Below are 22298 nucleotides of genomic sequence, written 5' to 3'. Positions count from 1 at the left end.
AACACGACGCATTTGTGTCAGAACAAGCAAATCCATAATGGGCTTCACGAAGCGTTATGGATAACCAATAATTTAATGACAACTCTGTCAAAATTATGAATGACACTATCTAATGATGCACACATTAAATGTATTGAACTCTCTTTCACAACTGTATATATATTATCACAGACTATTCAAGGTTCGAGTTACTGGAGTATATATATATCTTCAGCAATAATGGGGGTTTCACATTTTTCTGTGTTCCTTACCCAGAAAAGTATAAATCTGCAATACAGTCCTGCGTGTTATGCAAGATGTGAAATAAGCAAATTTGAAAGTTTAGTAGAACAATGTGTTCTGGTAGAAAGGTACTGGAAACTAAAATTAGATATGACATAAATCACCCTTGCAGCCAATGGTACCCACGGAATATTACTGAGCAGATGGCATACACATTCATATGTATTTATATTGGGTCGTACCACGATATTTCCCCTATGTTTTTTAACCCCCAGTTTTATCCGGATTGTGTTATCGGTGTAACGTGATGGGGTTTTTGTGGTCCCAGTCATTGGTGACTGGACTGAGACCATCAATCCGCCACACTTGAGAACCCAGATGAAACTAAAAACGAAACAATTTTTTTAAAACTCTTTGGTTCTTTCAGTAAAGTCAAGTAGGTATAAAACTAAAATAAAAATTCAATCACGACGTTTCGATCGCAACACACGCGACCGCCATCAGGTGGAACCGATACAGCAGGAAAACTGCTGATTTATTAATACGTGACTTTGCCGAAAGAACCAAAGAGTATGGATCCCTGCAGTCACGAAAACTTAAAATCCATAATTTATATTTTTATTCTAACAGGCTTTATAGCTCTTTTTCAAAAGCGACCTGGCAATCAAAAATAACAGTTCAACGAAGTGGCTCATCACGTGGAAATTCATAGCAGCCAAATACTCTAAACACACGTTTCGAAACGTGGAGGGAAAAAACCGGAGGGCCCAGAGAAAATCCACGCAACCACGAGGAAAGAGACACGCAAACGACAAATATACAGCAGCAGGCGCCATGGTCGCGATCGAACCCACGACGTCCTGTATACCAGGCGAGGTAGTTAACATCTCGCCACTGTGGCGCCCCACTGAGTCTTATTTGGCAGAGGCACTGCATATGGTGATGAGACACGTGCCTCACAGCAGAGGAACCTGGGTTCGATTCTTGACTCGGTCGCCTTCATGTGTACATTCTCTCCCCCTTGTGCATGGGGTTCCTCCGGATTCTCTCGTTTCTTTACGTAGCTAAGAGCCTAGAATGTAAATGGTGTTGGACAATACATCCCAATGCAGGACCCTGCTGGAAAAAAAGTCTTCAGACTCAAGTGTGGCTTCCCTTGGTATATAAGCCATATGGTCCAGGATTACATGCGTAGTCCCACGTCGATCTGTATAGTCTGGTATTCGCGCGTTTTGAAAATAATAATTAGTCTGGAAGACGCTGCCATGGTGTGATGGTTAGCACACTGGACATGCACCCCAGAGGTCGTCACTGCAATTTAAATCTCCCGGTCTGGCAGAAACAATTGTCACGGCCGCTTGTGGTGGGGTAAAGTGCGGGTACTTTGATCTCTTCTAAGACGTCTGCCTAGCCTAGAAAGAGTAGGCCAAGATTCCCTGGAGAGGGGATTTCTAGACATCCCTCTGGGGGCAGGGGTCAGCAACCAAAATAACAAGAAGAGCATTTTTTTTCGAATTCGGTAAAAAGAAACCTCAACAATTCAAGAGCCGCAATGCACTGTGTGGTGAATACGAGATGGTGGTCCTTAATAAATAACGTCACGAAGCAGTCCGTCAAGAGCCACATGCGGCTCTGGAGCCGCGGGTTGCCGACCCCTGGTCGAGTGGAAGCCCTCCCGTCAGCGGTGGCGTGAGCGGGCGATTGCAGGGCTGCGCCTTTACCGCCTATCATGAGCCTCCAGGGAGTTTTGAGCACTATCGGGGCCACCTCGCTGGCGCAGCGCAGTACGTGCCGTACAGTCCAACCATTGGTTACATTGCAGCTCACTCACGGGCAGCAGATGGGTTGTTACTTTTCACGCGCGCACCAGCGACGTTTTCTGGAATTCAAGCCAGCAGCTTGCTCATCAGGCGCACCGACGTGCTTTGAATTCAGTCCACAACATTTGCGCAGCTGTTCATGTCGGCCTAACTTCATCCATGGCGTGCAGCAACGTGCATCAGCGTGGGATCCACTGCTAGGATAGGAGAGCTGCACCACCACGAGGCAGAACTTGCACGAGATGTTAACTCCCTCGCCTGGTATTCAGGAGGTTGTGGGTACGATCCCGACCCTGACGCCTGCTGCTGTATATTTGGAGCTTCGCACGTTCTCCCCGTGATGGTGTGGATGTGTCTCCGGGCCCTCTGGGTTTTCCTCCCTCCACATTGAGAAACAACGCGCGTTTAGAGCATTTGGCTGCTATACATTTCCACGTGATAAGCCATTTCGCAGACTATAATTTGTGGCCTGGTCGCTTCTAGAAAAATAACTATTCACCTCAGTGGTAAAATAAAACATAGTTCAGTATAGTTTACGAGTGGCGTGAGATGGTCTACCAAGCGGCGTGAGAATGGGATATTGGGTTAGGCTTGAGTGCGAGCAATTCTGCCAATGGATCGATGCAAATTTAATTTGACAAGCAGACTCTCCTTCCATATTTTCAGCTGCGGTCATTGACTCTCCTGCAACGGCGCCACGCAGTGCTGGCCTGACCCAGTTGAGAGGAATTCTGCTCAAGGGCATCACAGCCCACCTGAGACAAGGCGTCGTGGAAGCGACGACTGCGCTGCTATTAAAACCTAGGGTCCTCCAACTTCCAGTGAACATGCCGCGGCATGCGACCACATTTTGCCTCAACAAATGTGAATCCTCGCATGAAGTTGAATATAAAATAAGTCCATTAACTAGGTGAAAGCTCGTGATTGTTTCTCAAAGTGGACTTGGGTGCCTTCGTTATGTATGGAGCGTTATTACGGTATTGAATATTGACTTTTATTTTCTTCTCGGGAGGCTAGGGCACTTTTAAAAATTCGAAATTTTTCCAAACATTTCAACCGTGTCCCGTGTGTACATTCACTACACAAGTATATACGCGATGCAATTTGTATGCCAACCAAAGTATAATCTCGAAATAGTCCCGTGCGCAGATTCAGCTTGGTAAATATTTATGAACATATTAGTTTAACTTCAACTTCATGCAGTCTTTCTACTGCCTCTATGTTTGCGGTTGTGCGGTACAGCTCTCCGGTACGTTTTTGGGCCGTACCACGTGTTATTTGGCACGACGTCCGACGTTTCGCTCAACATTCTGGTACCTTCCCAACGAAATAAATGGGTTTCCAGCGCGTGGCGCGCAACGTCTTTTGATGGTTACAATCCTGAAGAAGCTCCCAGGATGTGGAGCGAAACGACGGACATCGTGCTGTGTAACAGCGCACATGGGAGAGTTGAGGCAGCCTTGTTAACTTATGTAGAGTCTGTTCTCCTGTAACGCGGTAGTTGCGTTCCTGAAGAACACCGGATTATGGGAAAATTGCGTTAAAAGAAATAACATATAATATATGGTAAAGCACAGTCCGCGATAACGCGTGGGATGCGTACGCAGGCTGAGCAAGGACTGAGGCGCGTGGGTAGCAGCTAGAAGTATCCAGCAGCATCCCAACGCCTTGCGTGATGACGCTACGCCGAGGCAGCTGGACAAACTGCTTACTCCTACTCGTGCGGAGTAGTTGTGGTCACTCAATCGCGCTAAATCCAATTCGCATCCGCGTTATAAAACTGTGTTCCCTGATACATTCATCGCGTTATATCCAATTGGCGTTATGAAAACACTCAGCATTATCGGAGAACAGACTGTATAAGTTGTCCTCCGCTCGGTTACGTGATCATCCAGACCTCCTAGAGCCAATTGCACTGTAGCCTGATCATCGAGGTGGGTGTGTGTGTGTGTGTGTGTCAAATATGACCGCAACCAAAACAAACACTATAAATATGCTCTTTGGTTCTTTCGGAAAAGTCACGTAGAAATAAATTAATTTAAATAATAATAGAATACGATGTTTCGATTGCAACACAAGCAACCATCATCAGGTACAAACGAATGAGAAAACAAACATAGTAAACTTGGAAATATAATGCAATACAACACAGAGTCGGCCAACAAAATAGTCAACACCCCACCTGGTTTATTACGTTCTTCCAAAGATTGCTAAATTTGAGAGCGAAACAAAACATAGACACGGAGACACACAGACAGACACACAAGCAGAGAGAGACTCACACAGAGACAAACAGAGAGAGACACACACAAAGGCACAAAGACTTTACCGAAAGAACCAAAGAGTAATTCCTGCAGTCAGGAAAGCTTCGAATCTAGTTTAGATATGCCGTGTTAAAATTACGTGGAGTAAACTAACGACGGCTATTTTCGAAAGCCCAATGTGGATTCGTTTGCCCTGTGCAATATGGTGATTTTCAGTAAATACACTTCAATTGGCGTAATATAATATGTGCAGCAACAAACCTATTACAAAGCGCAAAATCAAAATAAGTCACTTGAAACAGAGAAGCACTAGAGTTTGTGCTCGACGTATGCAGCATGCCCATAAATTACACACATACACATTAAATGAAACAATGTGCACCGTTATTTGCAAACGTTTGTAAACAAAGCTGTTCTTAAATAATTATCACGTAGATAAGCAATTGGGATTTTGCGTCTGCCTGTTATTCAATCGCTCATCTTATCAAGTAACACTCAGGATAAATTCAAAATGAAACCAACAGCTCCGGTGTTTTGAATCAGGGGCGAAAGCATCTTCAGAAGTGCACTTTGCTCATCGCTCCAGAGGTTTGACAGATGTGTCATGATTCAGTTTTGAGACTTTTAAGACACCAGGGCCTCGACTTTCAAGCAATGCCAACTACGTCATTTGTGGAAATACACGGGAGCCCAGCGAGAAGCAACACCGTTGTCTTCTTATATATTCAAGACAAGCTCGTGACAGTCATTGACTGTTATTAATTTTACGCTTGCAAACGAGTTTTTACCTTCGACTAGTTTGGGTGGTTCACCCGCGGCATCCTGTTGCCGAGCCGCCGTGCACGATTGTGACTCGTTTCCATTTCCCCTCTTCGTTATGTATTTATTTTATTTTTCTTGCGACCTGTTATGTTTGCCAGGGAACCGATGCTTTTTGTTGACGAATCCCGATTCAAGAGCGTCTTTGCTCACAGGGTACTTCAAAATAAACTGAAAACTGAAATGTTGATGATGTGACGGAGGCATTTAAGGTCACTGTGCGGAACACCACACAACGTGGCAATCCTCCATTGTTGTTATTGTTGTTGCCGGGCAGCTGCACGAATCAATAACTGGCAACTCCTTGTGGATGGGCGCATTCGTGTGACACATGGGACATAGGTTCGATTATTACCTGCACCTCCGATGGGCACGGTTGGCTACGTACGGTGCGAAAGAAGTTCAACACACGTACGTGCATAGTCCATCAGCGTGGCCTAAATGCAATAATCGTGCCCTAGCCACTACGCCTAACGGACAGCTTTGTCGCCAGTCTCAATACTCCCGGCGTAGTCGCATTGTCGTGTGTGGTGTGCCTCTTTAACTGGGGAGATGAGCAATTTCGGTACAGCGTTAATTTGCAACAGAGAACATGTACATGATTAATTCTCAGGTCTTGATGTACTTAAGTGTTTTGTCTACACATTAAATAACAATATCAACATTCACATTTTCTTGAAACAGATACATCATTTTTTTTTACATAACACATTGTTGCATTACTTTGAATGCAACAAAAAAACAAAAATAACAAAAGCGTGTTCAGTTGTATTTTGGCAATGCATTTGTGTGTTGTAACACTTCTCCAACACACGAGCATATCTGAGAAGTTAAGTTGTGAGAGTTGAAGGGGAATTGCTTCAATGTTGCAGCGATTTCAAAAGGAAAGTTTCTAAATTCATACGCTCAGTTTGTGCCATTCCTGGCAACCGAATGGAATGGTCAGATAAGTAATGAAGAGAAGTGTTCACGACAACAAAGACTGTGGACGCCAAATCCGTTTGCTCTTGCGCTGAACAGAGTGGCTCGCGTCTTTAAGCGTTGGGACACAGGGCCGCCGTGCTCTCTCAGGCCCAGGTTTTGCCCACCGAGCAATGATTCGTCATCGAGCGATCCGCCTGCTCCCACATTTTAAGCAGGAGCCACCTCACTCCAACAGAGCAGACACAACGTATCCTCAAAACAAGGTACAGTCATAACACATTTTTTTATTTTAAAGGTTTCTGGATTGTTTTGGATGGGTTTTTTTGGTTCATGATGTACTCTAATTGACTACAAAGCGGAGGACTGTGATTACTTTAGATTTGTAACGACAACCAATGAAGCCACACGTGGTCCAGCAGAGTCATATCCACCCAATCTGTCGTAGGCCACTGGATGGGTTGTTGTTGTTGTTGTCAACCACAATGTTTATTGTGGGGGGGGGGGGGGTATTCCACGCTGACCCATTGGAGGTGATATTGCACAAGCGGTGGGGGGAAGGTGTCACGCGGTGCCTGGTCCCTGGGCCACGTCGGGTGGTGGGGGGCAATGCTCCACGCAGTTACCTTGACTGCGTGACGCGCCATTGGCGCGGCAAAGCCAACGCTGGGATGTGAAGCTTTCCACGCACCACACATTTCTTCGCCGCAGATCGGCCAACAGGGCCTTGTGGCAAGCATTCAGATTGTCCAAATTTTCACAAGGCCAGCAAACGACGTGCTACGCTTGCCAACAAAGGCACAGCATCGGTAACGTCTGCGCACGTGTTTGCCGTGAGCTGCTTTTAAAGGTTCCCCTAGGAAATTTGTCTACGGTTGAGGATGGTTGAGTTTAAAAGCGGCGGCGAACAAACTAAACTTACGAGCAGGTATCGCTAGCGAGGCCTCTAAACAGCCAGGCTCCAAAAAATGTCCGCCATTTCCTCTGAGCAAACAATTGCCGTCAAAAATGCACGCGCTCAAATAAGGCAACACCCCAGAAGACTGCAGTGAATAAAATGGTGTTTTAACTGTGCTCATTCGGATGCAAAATGTACGACTTCAAAGGGTGTGGACAGGTCACGCAGCCGGAAACAAAATCCCATGGTGTTGGTAAAACTGTTGCCCGTCTCTATGCGTGTGCGGTTGTGGTGAAGTTTTACTCGTCGAGAATGGGTATTCAATAACCAGAATAGGCACTTTGTACTTACGAGTTGCTCTGCGTCAGCCTCAGGTGCAGCTCTGACCGTATCAATTCCCCGCTGCGCTATTGCTTCAAAGTTACGCACGTCGAGACTCGTCAGCTGGCATGAAGCCAGCAGGAATCAGCTGGGTTCGTGCCAATTCCATCTCCAGAATTAGTGTCAGTCCAATCCTAAGAGCTGTCTTCCCATGATTGACAACCACAAAACAGTTCAATGCCAAAATATCTGCCAGTTATGAAACAGAGAAGATGAACGCTTCCAAGATTTCCCGCGATCTCTCCTAAGGCCATCGCTGCCGCCCAGCGCACGTGCAGAGAAGGGTCTTTGCACGAGGCACCTGGGACCCACCGGGAACACAAGATGTCGCATGGACGGGGAAAAAACGACAAATGCATCGCGCTATACCTTTGGTCCGCTATTGCTATGGACGCGCGGGTCGCTAGGTTCCTACTACTGACCGAGCATTGCCTCCTTTTGCGACGCGAAACGGCGAGCGCCAGGGCGCCGAATGACTCCGCCAGACAGAGCCGAGTGCGACTCTGCAGACCGAATGTGGTTCCGTGACATCGATTCCCGGAATTGGCTCCTTGCGCACGCCGCACACCCAACTCCGGGGGGGGGGGGTCGCGAACAAAAAACGCCCAAAGTAGGAGGAGGGTCCTAGCCAGACACCACGAGTGAACACCGGACACAGGACACGTACACGGCGCGTGATCGTCGCGCAACGGCCGAGACGGATGCCCGCCGCCCGCGTCACCGCAGGGGGCGGGGGGGGGGTGTCCATAAACGACATCGCTACCCACGGACCCGACCACATTCCACCCCCCTCCACCCCCCCCACAATGCGGTCCCCCGCCGCCGTTGCCACGATCGACCGCGGTAGCAAAGCGACGGCCTAAAACAGCAAAGCGACGCCGAAAGCGGCTACGGCCACGCCGCGGTTCGGCCGCGGTGGCGCCCACCGGCCCGCCGGCTCGCCTGCCCGCGCCCGCCCACGTCTCACGCCGACCGGTTGTTGCCGTGGTGCAGCGGGATGATGAACACGGTGATATCGTCGCCGGAGCCCAGCTTCTCGTTGGTGATGCGCCAGCCCTTTTCGCGCAGCACGCCGCGCGCCTTCATCACCAGCTCCTGCGATGCCAGCGTGTACCTGCCGGGCACAAAGACATCTTCACGGCGGCGCCTTCTGGCTGGCCATCGGACAAGGACGGTCACAGCGTTTGCGCGCTTTCAGATGCGCTTCTGCTGCCGTCTGGAACGCTCTTCCCTCCGTTATTAGGAAGCCCCTGGAGCTATTGACTTTCAAATCTAGATTGCAAATTGATTTCTTTACAACCGATTGTGTCAAATTTCGATTTAAAGCTTTCGTGACTGCAGGGATTCATCTTCTTGGTTCTTTCGGTAAAGTCACGTAGAAGGGAAGTAATAAAATAATAAAAATAAAACATAATAAAACAATTCTCACGACGTTTCGGCCACAACGCAAGCAGCCGTCCTCAGGCGAAGAATGAGACATTATCAAGCTAGGAGCTTATATAGGTGTAGCGAGGAGGAGCGCCTTAACAAAAGAATGTGCATATGAAGAGGAATTTAGCATACCAATGGGCAACGTGTAGGAGGAGGGTGGAGGGGTTTCAAAGTCCCATTATGCCCATGCATTATGCAGGATCAACAGCACCACGGGGGGGCGCAAGGAACAGCGTTAATAAAGGAAAGGAATGTTAATGATATGTAGCTGCATTTACCAAACAACCACGTAGAAAACCAAAGTAAAAACAACATAAAAAACTAAAATATAAACTGATACTTACTATACTCTACAATAAGCTGAGTTACTAACAACAAATAATAAATTACAATTCTACGTCGTAAGAAGTATAAAATATACTTCCATCTAAACTTTATTCTCTTAGCATATACAGTACTATATACTGCCATAGATAAACCCAACGTTAAATTATATACTGTATTGCTGTAAACCACCTTATACTTTATACATTTTAATATAACACTATGTATTATTCAACTCACCCTAATGTGTATCGAAATTGTTTATTACGTCCTTCCAATGATTGCTAAGCCTGAATCCATCTTCTCGGTTAAAATTGTCTCTGTGTTTGTATATGTGGATCGCCTCATGAACGAATCTCTCATGATAGCCAGATGGCTTGCAGAGAACCTCCGTCTTGGAGAAGTCAATGTCATGTGAGCCCACTGAGTTGTAACAGTGGTCTGCCACGGCTGAGGTGTTTGTCCTACCGTGTTTTAGATCAGCTTTATGTTCACGAATGCGGTCTGAGACGTGTCGTTTGGTTTCCCCAATGTAACTGCTACCACAGAGGCAACTTAGTTTGTAGACGCCAGGGTACTGTATGTCTGGAATCACATCTTTTACAGACGGTACCAGATCACGGATTTTATGTACTGTGTTGAATCGGACCTGGATCTTGTGTTTAATCAGGATCGCTACACCTATATAAGCTCCTAGCTTGATAATGTCTCATTCTTCGCCTGAGGACGGCTGCTTGCGTTGTGGCCGAAACGTCGTGAGAATTGTTTTATTATGTTTTATTTTTATTATTTTATTACTTCCCTTCTACGTGACTTTACCGAAAGAACCAAGAAGATGAATCCCTGCAGTCACGAAAGCTTTAAATCGAAATTTAACCGCCTCTACGGGGAGGGTTTCCATATAACTTTGAGATCCTTCAACAAGCTCCGGGATAAGAAGGCTCAGCTAATCGAGTCTCTCACCTTTCTGAAGAGATGCCGCGACTCTAAGGTAATACCAAACGCATTTACACTAACATCTGCTGCTGTAACTTCTTCTAATGCGAAACGAATTCTGTCTAGAACTAGCTTAGCTCTTATCTCAGAGAAAATCAGACTTACGCGCACCGAACTAGATCAGTTAGACAAGACACTCTACAAATCACACTTATCTTTGAGTGCAACAATGTCCACATCGGATTGGGAACACGTGGAAAAAATGACTGCCTCTTCAGCTGCCGCTATGTCGACTAAATGTAAGGACAACTTGATTTCCAAATTCAACCGCCTCTCAAACAAGAAACCGGACCCACACATTGAAAAGCTAGATGTTAACAAAGTCGTAATTAATCGCAGTAACAGTCCTATTTCTGAAGGTTTAAAATCCGTTTTAGCCAAAGGACTAAACTTTGCAGTCACACCTAGACACATACCAGTTAATGATATAATTGCTCGAGTAGATGTATCTCTCAAGGGCTTGAGTCACATCGCTGCAGACGTAGCAAGATCTGAAATCTCTGTAACCCTCAAAAACGCTAAGATGCCAGCTAGCAACATCAGCAAAGATGAGCGTTTTGAATTAGCTCAATTAAAAAAGAGGGATGACATTGTCATCCTCTCAGCCGACAAAGGCAATGCCACTGTCATCATGGACAAAATAGAATACAACAACAAAATTCAAGAACTACTCAACGATGGCAGCTATACAAAAATAAAAAGAGACCCCACCAACAGCCTCGTCTCCAAAACCAACAACATCATTTCTGCTTCAACCGCATTAATTGATCAGACCAAACAGTTCTCGTTGAAACCTTCTGCAGCCAGGCCACCAAGATTGTACGGCTTGCCAAAGATACATAAAGAAGATACACCTCTTCGTCCCATTGTCTCTACTATCAACTCCCCCACTTACAAACTGGCTCGTTTTTTGTCCGAAATCCTACGGCCTTTCACTGGAAAAACCACCTCTGCAGTACTAAACTCTACTGACCTGGTATCGACAATCAAGGGGATTGCCCTGTCCCCAGACGACCTGCTTGTCAGTTTTGATGTGGTTTCCTTGTTCACCAAGGTGCCGTTGCCTGACACCATCGCAATCATTGAAGACTTGGTTCATCAAGGACTGAATGCTGGGGTACCCCCCCTGGTGAGACACTGCTTAACCAATACATACTTCACCTGGAATGGAACCTTCTACAAGCAAATTGAGGGCACCCCAATGGGCTCCCCCCTATCTCCGGTTGTAGCCAACATCTTCATGGAGAAATTTGAGACGGACGCCATCCAGACTGCCACTCTACGCCCGACCTTATGGAAGAGGTACGTAGACGACACTTTAGTCATCTGGCCACATGGCCGGCCTGCTCTAGACCAATTTCTCGACCACATCAATTCCATACACCCAGCCATCAGATTCACCATGGAAGTCGAAAATGATGGCAAGCTACCCTTTTTGGATGTCCTAATCAAAAGGAGACCTGATGGTTCAATGAGCCACTCTGTCTACAGGAAAGCCACCCACACGGATGCTTATCTAAAACCGGATTCCCACCACCATCCATCCCAGAAGAATTCCGTCATCAAAACTCTATATCATAGAGCCCAATGCATCTCCGACCATGAACACATTTCCAGTGAACTCAAACACGTACGCCAAGCTCTTAAGGCTAATGGTTACTCCGACTACACAATCCGCAAAGCCATCACTCCAACCATCAAGAAGGATCCTGTTGAGGAGCCTTTCAAGACCATCACCTTACCCTACATTGCTGGGGTCACAAAAAAGATCTCCAAAATCCTGATTAAACACAAGATCCAGGTCCGATTCAACACAGTACATAAAATCCGTGATCTGGTACCGTCTGTAAAAGATGTGATTCCAGACATACAGTACCCTGGCGTCTACAAACTAAGTTGCCTCTGTGGTAGCAGTTACATTGGGGAAACCAAACGACACGTCTCAGACCGCATTCGTGAACATAAAGCTGATCTAAAACACGGTAGGACAAACACCTCAGCCGTGGCAGACCACTGTTACAACTCAGTGGGCTCACATGACATTGACTTCTCCAAGACGGAGGTTCTCTGCAAGCCATCTGGCTATCATGAGAGATTCGTTCATGAGGCGATCCACATATACAAACACAGAGACAATTTTAACCAAGAAGATGGATTCAGGCTTAGCAATCATTGGAAGGACGTAATAAACAATTTCGATACACATTAGGGTGAGTTGAATAATACATAGTGTTATATTAAAATGTATAAAGTATAAGGTGGTTTACAGCAATACAGTATATAATTTAACGTTGGGTTTATCTATGGCAGTATATAGTACTGTATATGCTAAGAGAATAAAGTTTAGATGGAAGTATATTTTATACTTCTTACGACGTAGAATTGTAATTTATTATTTGTTGTTAGAAACTCAGCTTATTGTAGAGTATAGTAAGTATCAGTTTATATTTTAGTTTTTAATGTTGTTTTTACTTTGGTTTTCTACGTGGTTGTTTGGTAAATGCAGCTACATATCATTAACATTCCTTTCCTTTATTAACGCTGTTCCTTGCGCCCCCCCGTGGTGCTGTTGATCCTGCATAATGCATGGGCATAATGGGACTTTGAAACACCTCCGCCCACCTCCTACACGTTGCCCATTGGTATGCTAAATTCCTCTTCATATGCACATTCTTTTGTTAAGGCGCTCCTCCTCGCTACACCTATATAAGCTCCTAGCTTGATAATGTCTCATTCTTCGCCTGAGGACGGCTGCTTGCGTTGTGGCCGAAACGTCGTGAGAATTGTTTTATTATGTTTTATTTTTATTATTTTATTACTTCCCTTCTACGTGACTTTACCGAAAGAACCAAGAAGACGATTGTGTCAAGTTTGTTGTCCTTCCCCTGCACCTCCAATTAGCGTTGGCTACGTACGGTGCAAAAGAAGTTCAATATCTATACATAGCTTTTAACAGACTGTTGGGGTGAGTGCTGTCAAGCGAGCACATGTGAAGGCCGGCACAGCACGCCTGTCCGCCCTTTTGTCACCACAGTGCTGAAGTTGACACACTCTGCTGCTAACCCTCACCAGGATGTGAACCTCCCAGTCTCAAGTCTACAGTGCTCGCCTGCCAGTCTCTCAGCCTGTTGGTCCGTTCTTTTCGTCCATATGCCTGTGTGCCGAGGTCACTAGTTCGTAGCGAGGTAATAATCGGACAACTCCATGCTTCAATAAATAAAATGTCTAATTATTTTCCAGAACGGGCAGTTCAGCAGCAATGTCTCATCACGATTCCCTCACGGTGATGATCACAGGGGTCACCTCATTACAAACGAGACGCAGCGCACCTTGGAGACGCATTGGCCAAGGCTAACCTACGGCGACCCAGCGTAGAAAATACCATCCGAGACAAATTAGTTATTACACATGCAGATAATTGTAGGTCACTAGGCTATCACCGTTTTGTATATATATAAAGAGATAGACATGCTTTCTTAATAGGATACAGCAAACCCTATCTATCCACGAGGGTTACATTCTTGAAAACGCAGGAACCTTGTTCCGCAGGGAAAAGTGGGGTGACGTTCCTGGTGCAAGGGAACGTTTAATAACAATGACTATCATAAAAAAATAACACTCTAATAAATGTATCTTTGAGGATGATGCCGATTTGACGACGATGGAGGTGGTGGTGGTGAGGAATTCAGGAGGATGACGCCTCAGGAGATGCAGGGTGTTTGATGATTACAACGCCGCACAGTCGTTATCATTCTAGCACTCTGGGGGAGCGCTGGCCGCAATCACTTTGCCCGATTGCATTCGCGTCAGTCGACTCGTTTATACCAAAATGTATAAACGAGTCGGCTGTAAGTAGTACGCATGAAGCGAAAATGCACAATAGCGAGTACGGAGCGGGATTACTGCCAGGCTTGAGGACTAAGCGGGCAGCTGAGGCGACGTCCCTAATCTTCGCAGACAGCTTCAAATGTTGTAACATTCTGCGTGCATCTCCCCAGTGTGGGTGGCCTGGCACTACGCACGCTCGCGAATACCGGAGTGTCGCGAATAGGGAATGAATACGCATTTAGTAACTCACGAAAATGTGAAACTCGCGAATCCAAAACTCCACGCACAGCGCGGGTTTGACTGTATTTTTAATGTACAACATTTATATTTTATTGTTATGGGACTCAACAAAACCTGTGATATTAACCTCACTAAGAGATAGAAAAAAGCAGCCGAGTAAGTAACCAGGCTTGGCTTGGTTGGTGCCAAACACATTTTTGGGCTGCCCAGTGTGGATCGAACGATGAGGTACACACTGCTGGTCTATCGCCGGGTATGTTTTAAGTGTTTACGTGTTTACATATTGGTAGTTAGAACGGAATCCTTGTTCAAGTTTAACAAGCCAAACCCTCTCAAGGTCTCATCAGAAGCAAGTGGCCATTTGATGACGAGAGGGAAATTTCCCTATTTATGGATTTATTTATACAACACCCAAAATCTGCTGAAAAAAATGCGCACCATTATTGTTTGTTTCCACAGCACAGCCAAGTTACGAAGGACATTTCCATTTCCGCACAACTTATTTCCAACTGGGATAAGTGATTGCCATTTCACGACTTAAAAGGCGCGCTTACAAATCCGTCAACAGTGTAGGGGGGGGGGCTGCCAGACGGCCTGCGAATATGAAATTGCTAAAAACTCGTCCTGACAGAAATGTACCCAAAAGCTCGTGTAACCGGCTCACCCTATCCCTCTCCTCCCGTGATCGTAACGATGGGACAGGCCGGCTAATAAAGACAACAACAATAATAGACGAGTTCGAAGGCAACGAGTGGATACTCTGCGTTGTGTTCTGCCCTCCTCTTCAGGATCGAGTGATTCTACCACCGAGGGACACCAGAAGGTTGTGGAACGGCCACTCTTTATTTCAGAGTGTTCTTCTGAGGAGCATTCATGCATCTGTAATTATTACACCAATCGACCCCAACGCTACACAACAACTCACTGCTAAATCCCTGTACAGCGTCCACCCGAATCTGAATAGGAGCCGCCTCTACCCTGAAGTCATTACCCCACTGGTGGGCGTGGCCTACTGTGCAGTCACGTGAGTCGATGGGTCCAATCCACGGTCATCATTATCTCCATTCACAATTACACGTGGGATTCATTACACTAAGCCCATAGCGGCTACACAAGCAGCTCCCGAGGCAAGGGACGGCACACAATCTGGCATTCTGTGTGAATATCAATACGATGGACTTGTACGTCACCAAATGGGGCGCTGCTTGGCGAGGGTTCGTGATTGAAACGAGAAGGTTGCTTCATCAAGTGGCCACGTGCTTCTTATGAGACCTCCATAAGGTTTGGCTTCTTTAACTTCAAGCCTTGCAGGCTTCGGTTCTCAATGCCAATTGGTAAAGACTTCAACACATACCCGATGACACGCCCGGCAGGGATCAACCTCCCGCCAAGGGATCAACTCAGCCCACCCATCACTTCAGCAGCGGTATGATGCACAACCATAATAACGAATAACGCACAGCCATTTGTCAATCCACGACTGGACAAACGGCTCTTCGGAGTTGTGAGGCTGGTTGACCAGACTTCGTCAAGATGCTCATCAACGCGGGTAAAATAGATCACTCGGCACCGCTAAAAAAGTATATCACCCACTAAGCTATTAAGAACAATGTCATCATATCACTTTCCCATGATATTTGCCATGGCTGAGAATCGGCCTCATGCATTGGCTTATCCAGGGTCTTTCATTTTCAGTCCTCGAATTTTTTCCGACAGAAGGTACTTATATAGTTAGTTGAGCATGCTATATATGGGATGCTGCTGTGTGTGGATTGGTTAGTGCACTGGTTTTGGAATGTCTTTGTGGCTGGTTTGATCTCCTCTGTGTCAACAGTGGCATGTGCAAGCAATTGCAGGGCTGCACCTTGACTTTTTGTGGTTGTGTCACATAGTCACTTTAAGATGTTTTCTTGTTCATGTTTTTGTCTTTTGTTTGTTGCGGTTGCACCCGATTCAAGAGCCAAATGCTCACAGGGCTCTACCAAATAAATGAAACTGAAAATGAAAACTGAAATATCAAATTCTGTAGATACAACAATGGATCCGATGCCCGATCACCAATAGCGACTGCACAAATTATAAGGTTTGGTTTTTGTCTGCTTAATTTCCCTGTACCTCGGGATGACAAAGCTTGGCAGTTAAATGCAAAAGCCTTTGGTTGAAAACGGCATGGAGGCAACGCAACCACAGCGTTGTCTCGTCACGTGGTGAGAGAGATCAAAATGGGGAGGCATCAACAGTGGTATGTCATCATCGTCATCATCATCATCCTCCTCTGGAATCGTTCCTCAGCAAAGTGGTTATCTCCGATACCAGTAGTAGAGGTTTCCAGAAGAAGTAAAATAACGCCTCCAAAGAAAAAAAGTCGACGGTGTCAGCCCAGGTATTTGTAAAATACATTTTTAGCACCTGTAATGATTGGCCATTGTGGATGGGGAGAGGGGCCGTTTGACCATACGTCGCCGTTTGACCATACGTCACAGGCTCCAGTCAGTGGCGACTTAGTGAACAAAGCAAATGTAGTTTCCCCTGTTGCATACTCAAACGAAACATTTTTTTATATTTTAGCAGGTAAGGCCCACTGAGCTACGTAGCTCTTTTTCAGAAGCGACCTGGTCACAAAATGATCGCTCAACTTCGTGGTATATTGCCTGGAAATTTATGCTCTAAACGCACGATGTTGATTCTAAGTGTGGAGGGAAAAACCGGCGCACCCGGAGAAAAATCCACGCGATCACGCGGAGAGAGAAATGCAAACTCCAAATATACAGCAGCAGGCGTCAAGGTCGGGATCGAACCCACTACCTCCTTCATACCAGGCGAGGTTAGTTAACATCTCCTAGCGGCCCCGGCTCAGTGGGTAGATGTTTGGGTACAGACCGCACCCCCTGCAGGCTTGCGCCAGGGTTACCTGTTGGCGTCGGCGGGGTCGCAGTTTGCCAGGAAGCCCAGCACCGCGTCGCTCACAGTCTCGTTGGACAGGACGTCCCAGAGGCCGTCAGTGGCCATGACCAACACGTCGTTGGGCGTGTGGCTGCGCTGAGACATCTCGTAAACGCAGACCTGGCGCGTACGCGCACACACACACACGCAAAACAAAGACGAAGATTCCCCCGTGCAGCCTTAACAGACTAATCTAGGATTTAACACGAAAGATTTAGCAGTCTTTTGAAATACGTGGTCAACCAGGTTAGTGTCTAACTGTGTTGTTGGCCGACTGCTTTGCATCACGTGATGTTTCGAATGTCTGTTGAGTTTCTCGTCTCCCATCTTCTTGTTGCATTTGCTTATGTGCAGTTTGCCGTTCTCTATGTGCCATGTACGTGGTGTCCCCCTGTGTGTTCCCTCGCTATATGTTTCACCCCATTTCCACCTGATGATGAGTGCTTGTGTTGCGTTCGAAAGGTCGTGATTTATTTTAATTAAATTTCTACATACGTGACTTTACCGAAAAAACCAATGACTATGTGCCTTAACAGACTGTTGAGGCAAGTGCTGTTAGCAAGTAGCTCCGATGAAGGACGACACGGCACACTAGGGGGTGGGTGGCCAGCACCACACCTGGCCGCCTTTGTCCCCCTAGTGGCGATGTTTGACACACCGCACCAGGTACTCATTTGAAGCTGAGTCGACCGAGTCGGAGGTCCACGACCAGTTCAGATAATAGTCACCGGTGTTGGCCGTGAGCGGGAATCTAATTCGGGTCGCCGGGTTCGTAGCGCAGCGCGCTAACTGCGACACTACCGCTCGCCAGACACACACGCGCACACACGCACACACAGGCACACAGGCACACCACGCACACACAGACACACACGCACACCCAGGCACACTATGCCTGCAGAGAATTACACAGCGGCAAGGGTAACAATGCTACTACCTTAACGAGGTTTTCGCGGTTGTGTTGTTTGACTCTCTGATGTGTTTTCAACATACGAAAACAACCCACAGAAAGGCACAGAGAGCGATAACCAGAGGAGTCTAGAAACGTGTCGCAGAGCGAGGGTTAATAAGGGGACAAATACAGATTTCAAAAACTGAAGCTGAAAAGCTGTCCACTGACACACATAACAATTGCGAGTCTCTCACTCGTAGCGGAAAGCGTGGGTTGCTGATGATGTGAAGTATCTGAGGTTCAGAACCTTCAACGTTATAAACTACAAGCTGTTGATTTCCGTGGAAGTTATCTCAGCTGCGTGTGGTTTTGCCAGTCAGTCAGTCAGCGTAATGCTCGTTTGCAAGTTTATTGATACGCATTCACATAAACGTTGTACGCTTCTCATGGGCATTCCCAGGATTAATTAACGCGCGAGGAAAATTGCGCAGCAGAACAAGAGGCCGGATAAGCTTTGCTATTATGACTATTTTGTAAATATATGCAATCATTTAAGTCTGCTAAATGCCAAATATTGTGCTACGAAATCAACCCGACGTTAACTCCACACCCGCGTACGCTGTGCAGCGTGGTACAGCTTCCTATTCTCAACAGCAACCGCTGCTGTCACGTGCTGCTAAGTGTCGTGTCCGCGTGTGTGTGAAGTCTCCGTTGTGCCGCGGGAGTCACCGCACACTGTGAAGACGACATCCACTGTGGCCTCGGCTACTGGTAGCACAGCAACCGTTTCGCAAAGGAACAATTTCAGAGGATGATGTTGATTATAATAACACGCATCTCTCTCACAACGCCGCGAGACAATGCTGTGGTCACGTTGCTCTCATGCTGTCTTACAACAAAAGGCTTTTAAATCCCGAGGTACGGGAAATTAAATGGGCGAAGAAAAAAAACCCTCATCATCTGTGCAGTCGTTATTGGTGATCGGGGTGAGACTATTAACCCGTCTCTTCTTGAGCGGCTGATATTTCAGGTGACCTCCGGAGATGTTTTAACCCCCCAACTTCGACAGTTTTCAGCCACGTGCTCTGATAGGGGGCACCAGCTGCACGGGAGATCCTGTGAGCTCAGAGACGGTGGCGTACGTACTGGGCGACACGAGGCTACGGATCATTAAGTAGGGAAGAAGTGATCCAACATGTGATGACTTGTAATGATTGAGAGCCAAGAATCGATTGACATACAATACATTGTGGTATCAATCAACATACTCTGCTGTATAGCGGCATTAACACACAGCACGTGATTCATAAACAAGTATTGCACGCACACAAGATTCAATGCATATATTGTCAACCTAAGAAGTGGTTTTAATCAAGGAATTGTTTTTCCTTAACATTAAGCATATATATGTAAATCGCGTTTGCTGAGCACAGGGCCAAAGGCCCAAAATGCCAAGTGCCCAGCAACAAACATCACTTCTGGGTGTCTTATAAATATGAACACAAGGTGATACGCACTTGATAAATGAGCCGTTGGGAGGGAATTACAAAGACAAGCAGTGCGAGGGTAGAAGCAGAAAGCGACGTGCTGTGACCTGCAGTCCAGTGATCGAGCGAGTGGGGGAATGAGTTGGTGGGCGAGCGGAAAGAGTTGGTGGGGCGCGACGGTGGCGAGATGTTAACTACCTCGCCTGGTATACAGAAGGTCGTGGGTTCCATCCCGACCCGGACGTCTGTATATTTTAAGTTTGCATGTTCTCTCCGTGGTTGCGTGCATTTTTCTTTGGGTTCTCATGCTTTTCCTACCACATTTAGAATCAACATGCGCTTAGAGTATTTGGCTGCTTTAAATTTCCGCGTGATGTCACTTCGTTGAGCAATCATTTGTAGCCAAGTTGCTTTTGAAAAAGAGCTACATAGCTCAGTGGGCCTTAACTGGTCAAATAAATGTAGTTAAATAGTAGGTAAAATAGTAGAGTATGCTGTTGTGACCTGGGGTGTGATCGTGCTTGTGGTTGAGCGCAGTGTGGTTGGGACGAAACTGTCGGTGTGGAGGAACCGACGATTGAAGTTCGCGGGAAAAGCAACTATGGCAGGAGCGATATTCGAGCGATGAAGAGCCGACTACTGACAGACCGAGCCAACGAGCGAGCGGAGTGAATGGGGGCCGTTCTGGATCATCAGTCAACCCGTGAAGGTTCACTGCGGAAGACGCGGCCCTCGGTGGGTGAGCACGGTGTGGGGCGAGGGCTGTGGGCGGTCATCGCGCAAACCTCTGGGCTGCAGGACAGGAAGGGCTTGATGTGCTGGTTGGAGTCGTACACTCGGAGGTCGTGGTCGCCCAGGCCCCGGGTGACGCCGATGGTGGCCAGCACCCGCGCCTGCGTGGGCAACACAACCGCTCAGGGGGGGGCAGTGCCCGTGTTCCTGTGCGCACACCCGGGCACCGCACGAAAGCCGGGCGGCTGAGATAGACGTTATCCCTGCCGCCGCACATCGACAAGCAGCCCAAGTGTCGGTAGGAGCACAATTCACGTCAATGACAACAGGAAAGATCTGCATTAAGTATACCACTAATGAAACGTAGACACTTATACACTTATTTAATCAGTGGCACAAAAATGCAATAACTATTAAACTATTTTTTTTACTATTTTTTATTTGACCAGGTAAGGCGCACTGAGATTTAGAGCTTTTTTTTTTAGAAGTGGCCTCGCCACAAATGACAGCTCAACGAAGTGGCTTATCACGTGGAAATTTATCGCAGCTAAATACTGTAAATGCACGTTCATTCGAAATTTAGAGGTATAACTGGAAGACCCGGAGAAAATCCACATGACCACACAGAGAGGGAGATATGCAAACTCCAAAAATACAGGTGTCAGGGTCGGGATCATATCCAAGACCTCCTGTATACTTGGCGAGGTAGTTAACATCTCGGCACCGTGGTGCCATGTTCAATCAGCCATGTTCTATCCACTGCTGGATGAAGGCCTCCCCATGCCGCCACCATCTCCTGTAATCCCACCATGAAGCTATTCATCCAGCACCCGCACATGAGCCGATTTCATCACTCCATCTCCGCGATGGACGTGTTTTCTCAGACGCGTTCCAGTCCTTGGCTGCCACTCCATCTCTATGCTTGAGAATCGGTCCATTGAGGGGAGGTCCTGCCTGAGCCACTCGCTTTTCCTAACAGTGTGAATTGTTTAATGCAGCGTGCGCTCTCTAATCCACGTGTCCTTCCCCCTCTGTCTCTTCATGTACATTTCAAGCCCGCATCTCTCCAAGCTTCTTTTGCACAATTTTCAGCTTACATCCATTTACATTTAATTCCAGCATTCGTATCGTTTTACCTTCATGTTTTTTTTTTTATACATCTGCACCACGCGTCACCTGCTGAGTAATAGTACGAACAAACTGAGCATAATACACGCTTAATAAGCATCTTGTAAACACATTTTTTTTTAAGCCAATCGCTGACATTGCTCTCCCGAGATACAAATATTTCCTCCACCGTTCGGCCCCTGCATGACACGTGAAGTGGTAATTATTAGTAATTTGCCTGGCAGGGTAATGTAGGGGGCACTGTGACATGTGGTGAAATTACAGCCAGGAGATGCGAACCCCTTTTTTCCTGCGCGGTGCATTTAGCGTTTCCAATTGTCGTCACCGTTGGGACCGGCAAAAAGGGGCCTGCGCTAGATGGAGCTCCAGAGAGCCACTCAATAGAGGACATTTCTGGGCTATTCTTCCATTTCTGGCCAGATGTCATGTAGCACAATTGGCCTCATAGCACTTATCCGAAGTATTGAGCCCAGGCACAAAAGATTAAAATGTTGACTCGTATGTATATAGAACTTCTTTCCACCGTACGTAGCCAACCGCGCTAATCGGAGGTGCGGGCTCCTAATAAGCCTAACCACATTTTACAAACACACGCACAGCTCACATTTTTCACCACTAAAGATGCCTCCACCTAAATAAATAGAGACGCAATTTCCTTCTCAAAACTCCGCAACATCGGAGAAACACACCACATTTTGGAGGGACAAGGAAACATAATGGCAGGCTTTCATCTGAGCTCTTTCAAGGCTCTATCTTACCACCACTACCAGCAATCACTGTAGAGCTGACTAGGTGAGTAAGAGATACATTCTGTGTTTATCTGCAGAATAAGCTCCTCAAAGCTGTGAAACGCCAAATTATAAGCAAATACACAAAATTGTAAAAGTGCAATTTTCTCACAACTACTCCACAGTATTCCCTCGTTATTCACGAACTTGATATCCGCGAATTTGGCTATCCACGAATCGCATC

The 22298-nt window shown here is 46.6% G+C and overlaps 1 protein-coding gene across 1 annotated transcript in view; it reads right to left on the bottom strand.

The window, feature by feature from the left end:
• Nucleotides 1-7907: 7907 nt before the first annotated feature.
• The window catches only part of LOC144729276 (protein phosphatase 1H-like), an 86788-nt gene continuing 72397 nt past the window's right edge, over nt 7908-22298 (bottom strand). Inside the window, exons 9-11 of the mRNA XM_078609422.1 lie at nt 20252-20359; nt 17056-17207; nt 7908-8439 (exon numbers count right to left, since the gene is read on the bottom strand). Of these exons, the coding sequence (XP_078465548.1) occupies nt 8289-8439; nt 17056-17207; nt 20252-20359 (411 nt within the window). The 3' untranslated portion in view covers nt 7908-8288. The remainder of the gene's footprint in view (nt 8440-17055; nt 17208-20251; nt 20360-22298) is intronic.

The sequence above is a fragment of the Lampetra planeri genome, chromosome 32 (genome assembly GCF_965212315.1).
Source record: "Lampetra planeri chromosome 32, kcLamPlan1.2.h2, whole genome shotgun sequence".
In the NCBI taxonomy this organism is placed as follows: domain Eukaryota; kingdom Metazoa; phylum Chordata; class Hyperoartia; order Petromyzontiformes; family Petromyzontidae; genus Lampetra; species Lampetra planeri.
Note: the sequence above shows the minus strand (reverse complement) of the source record. Positions and strands in the feature narration are given on the sequence as shown.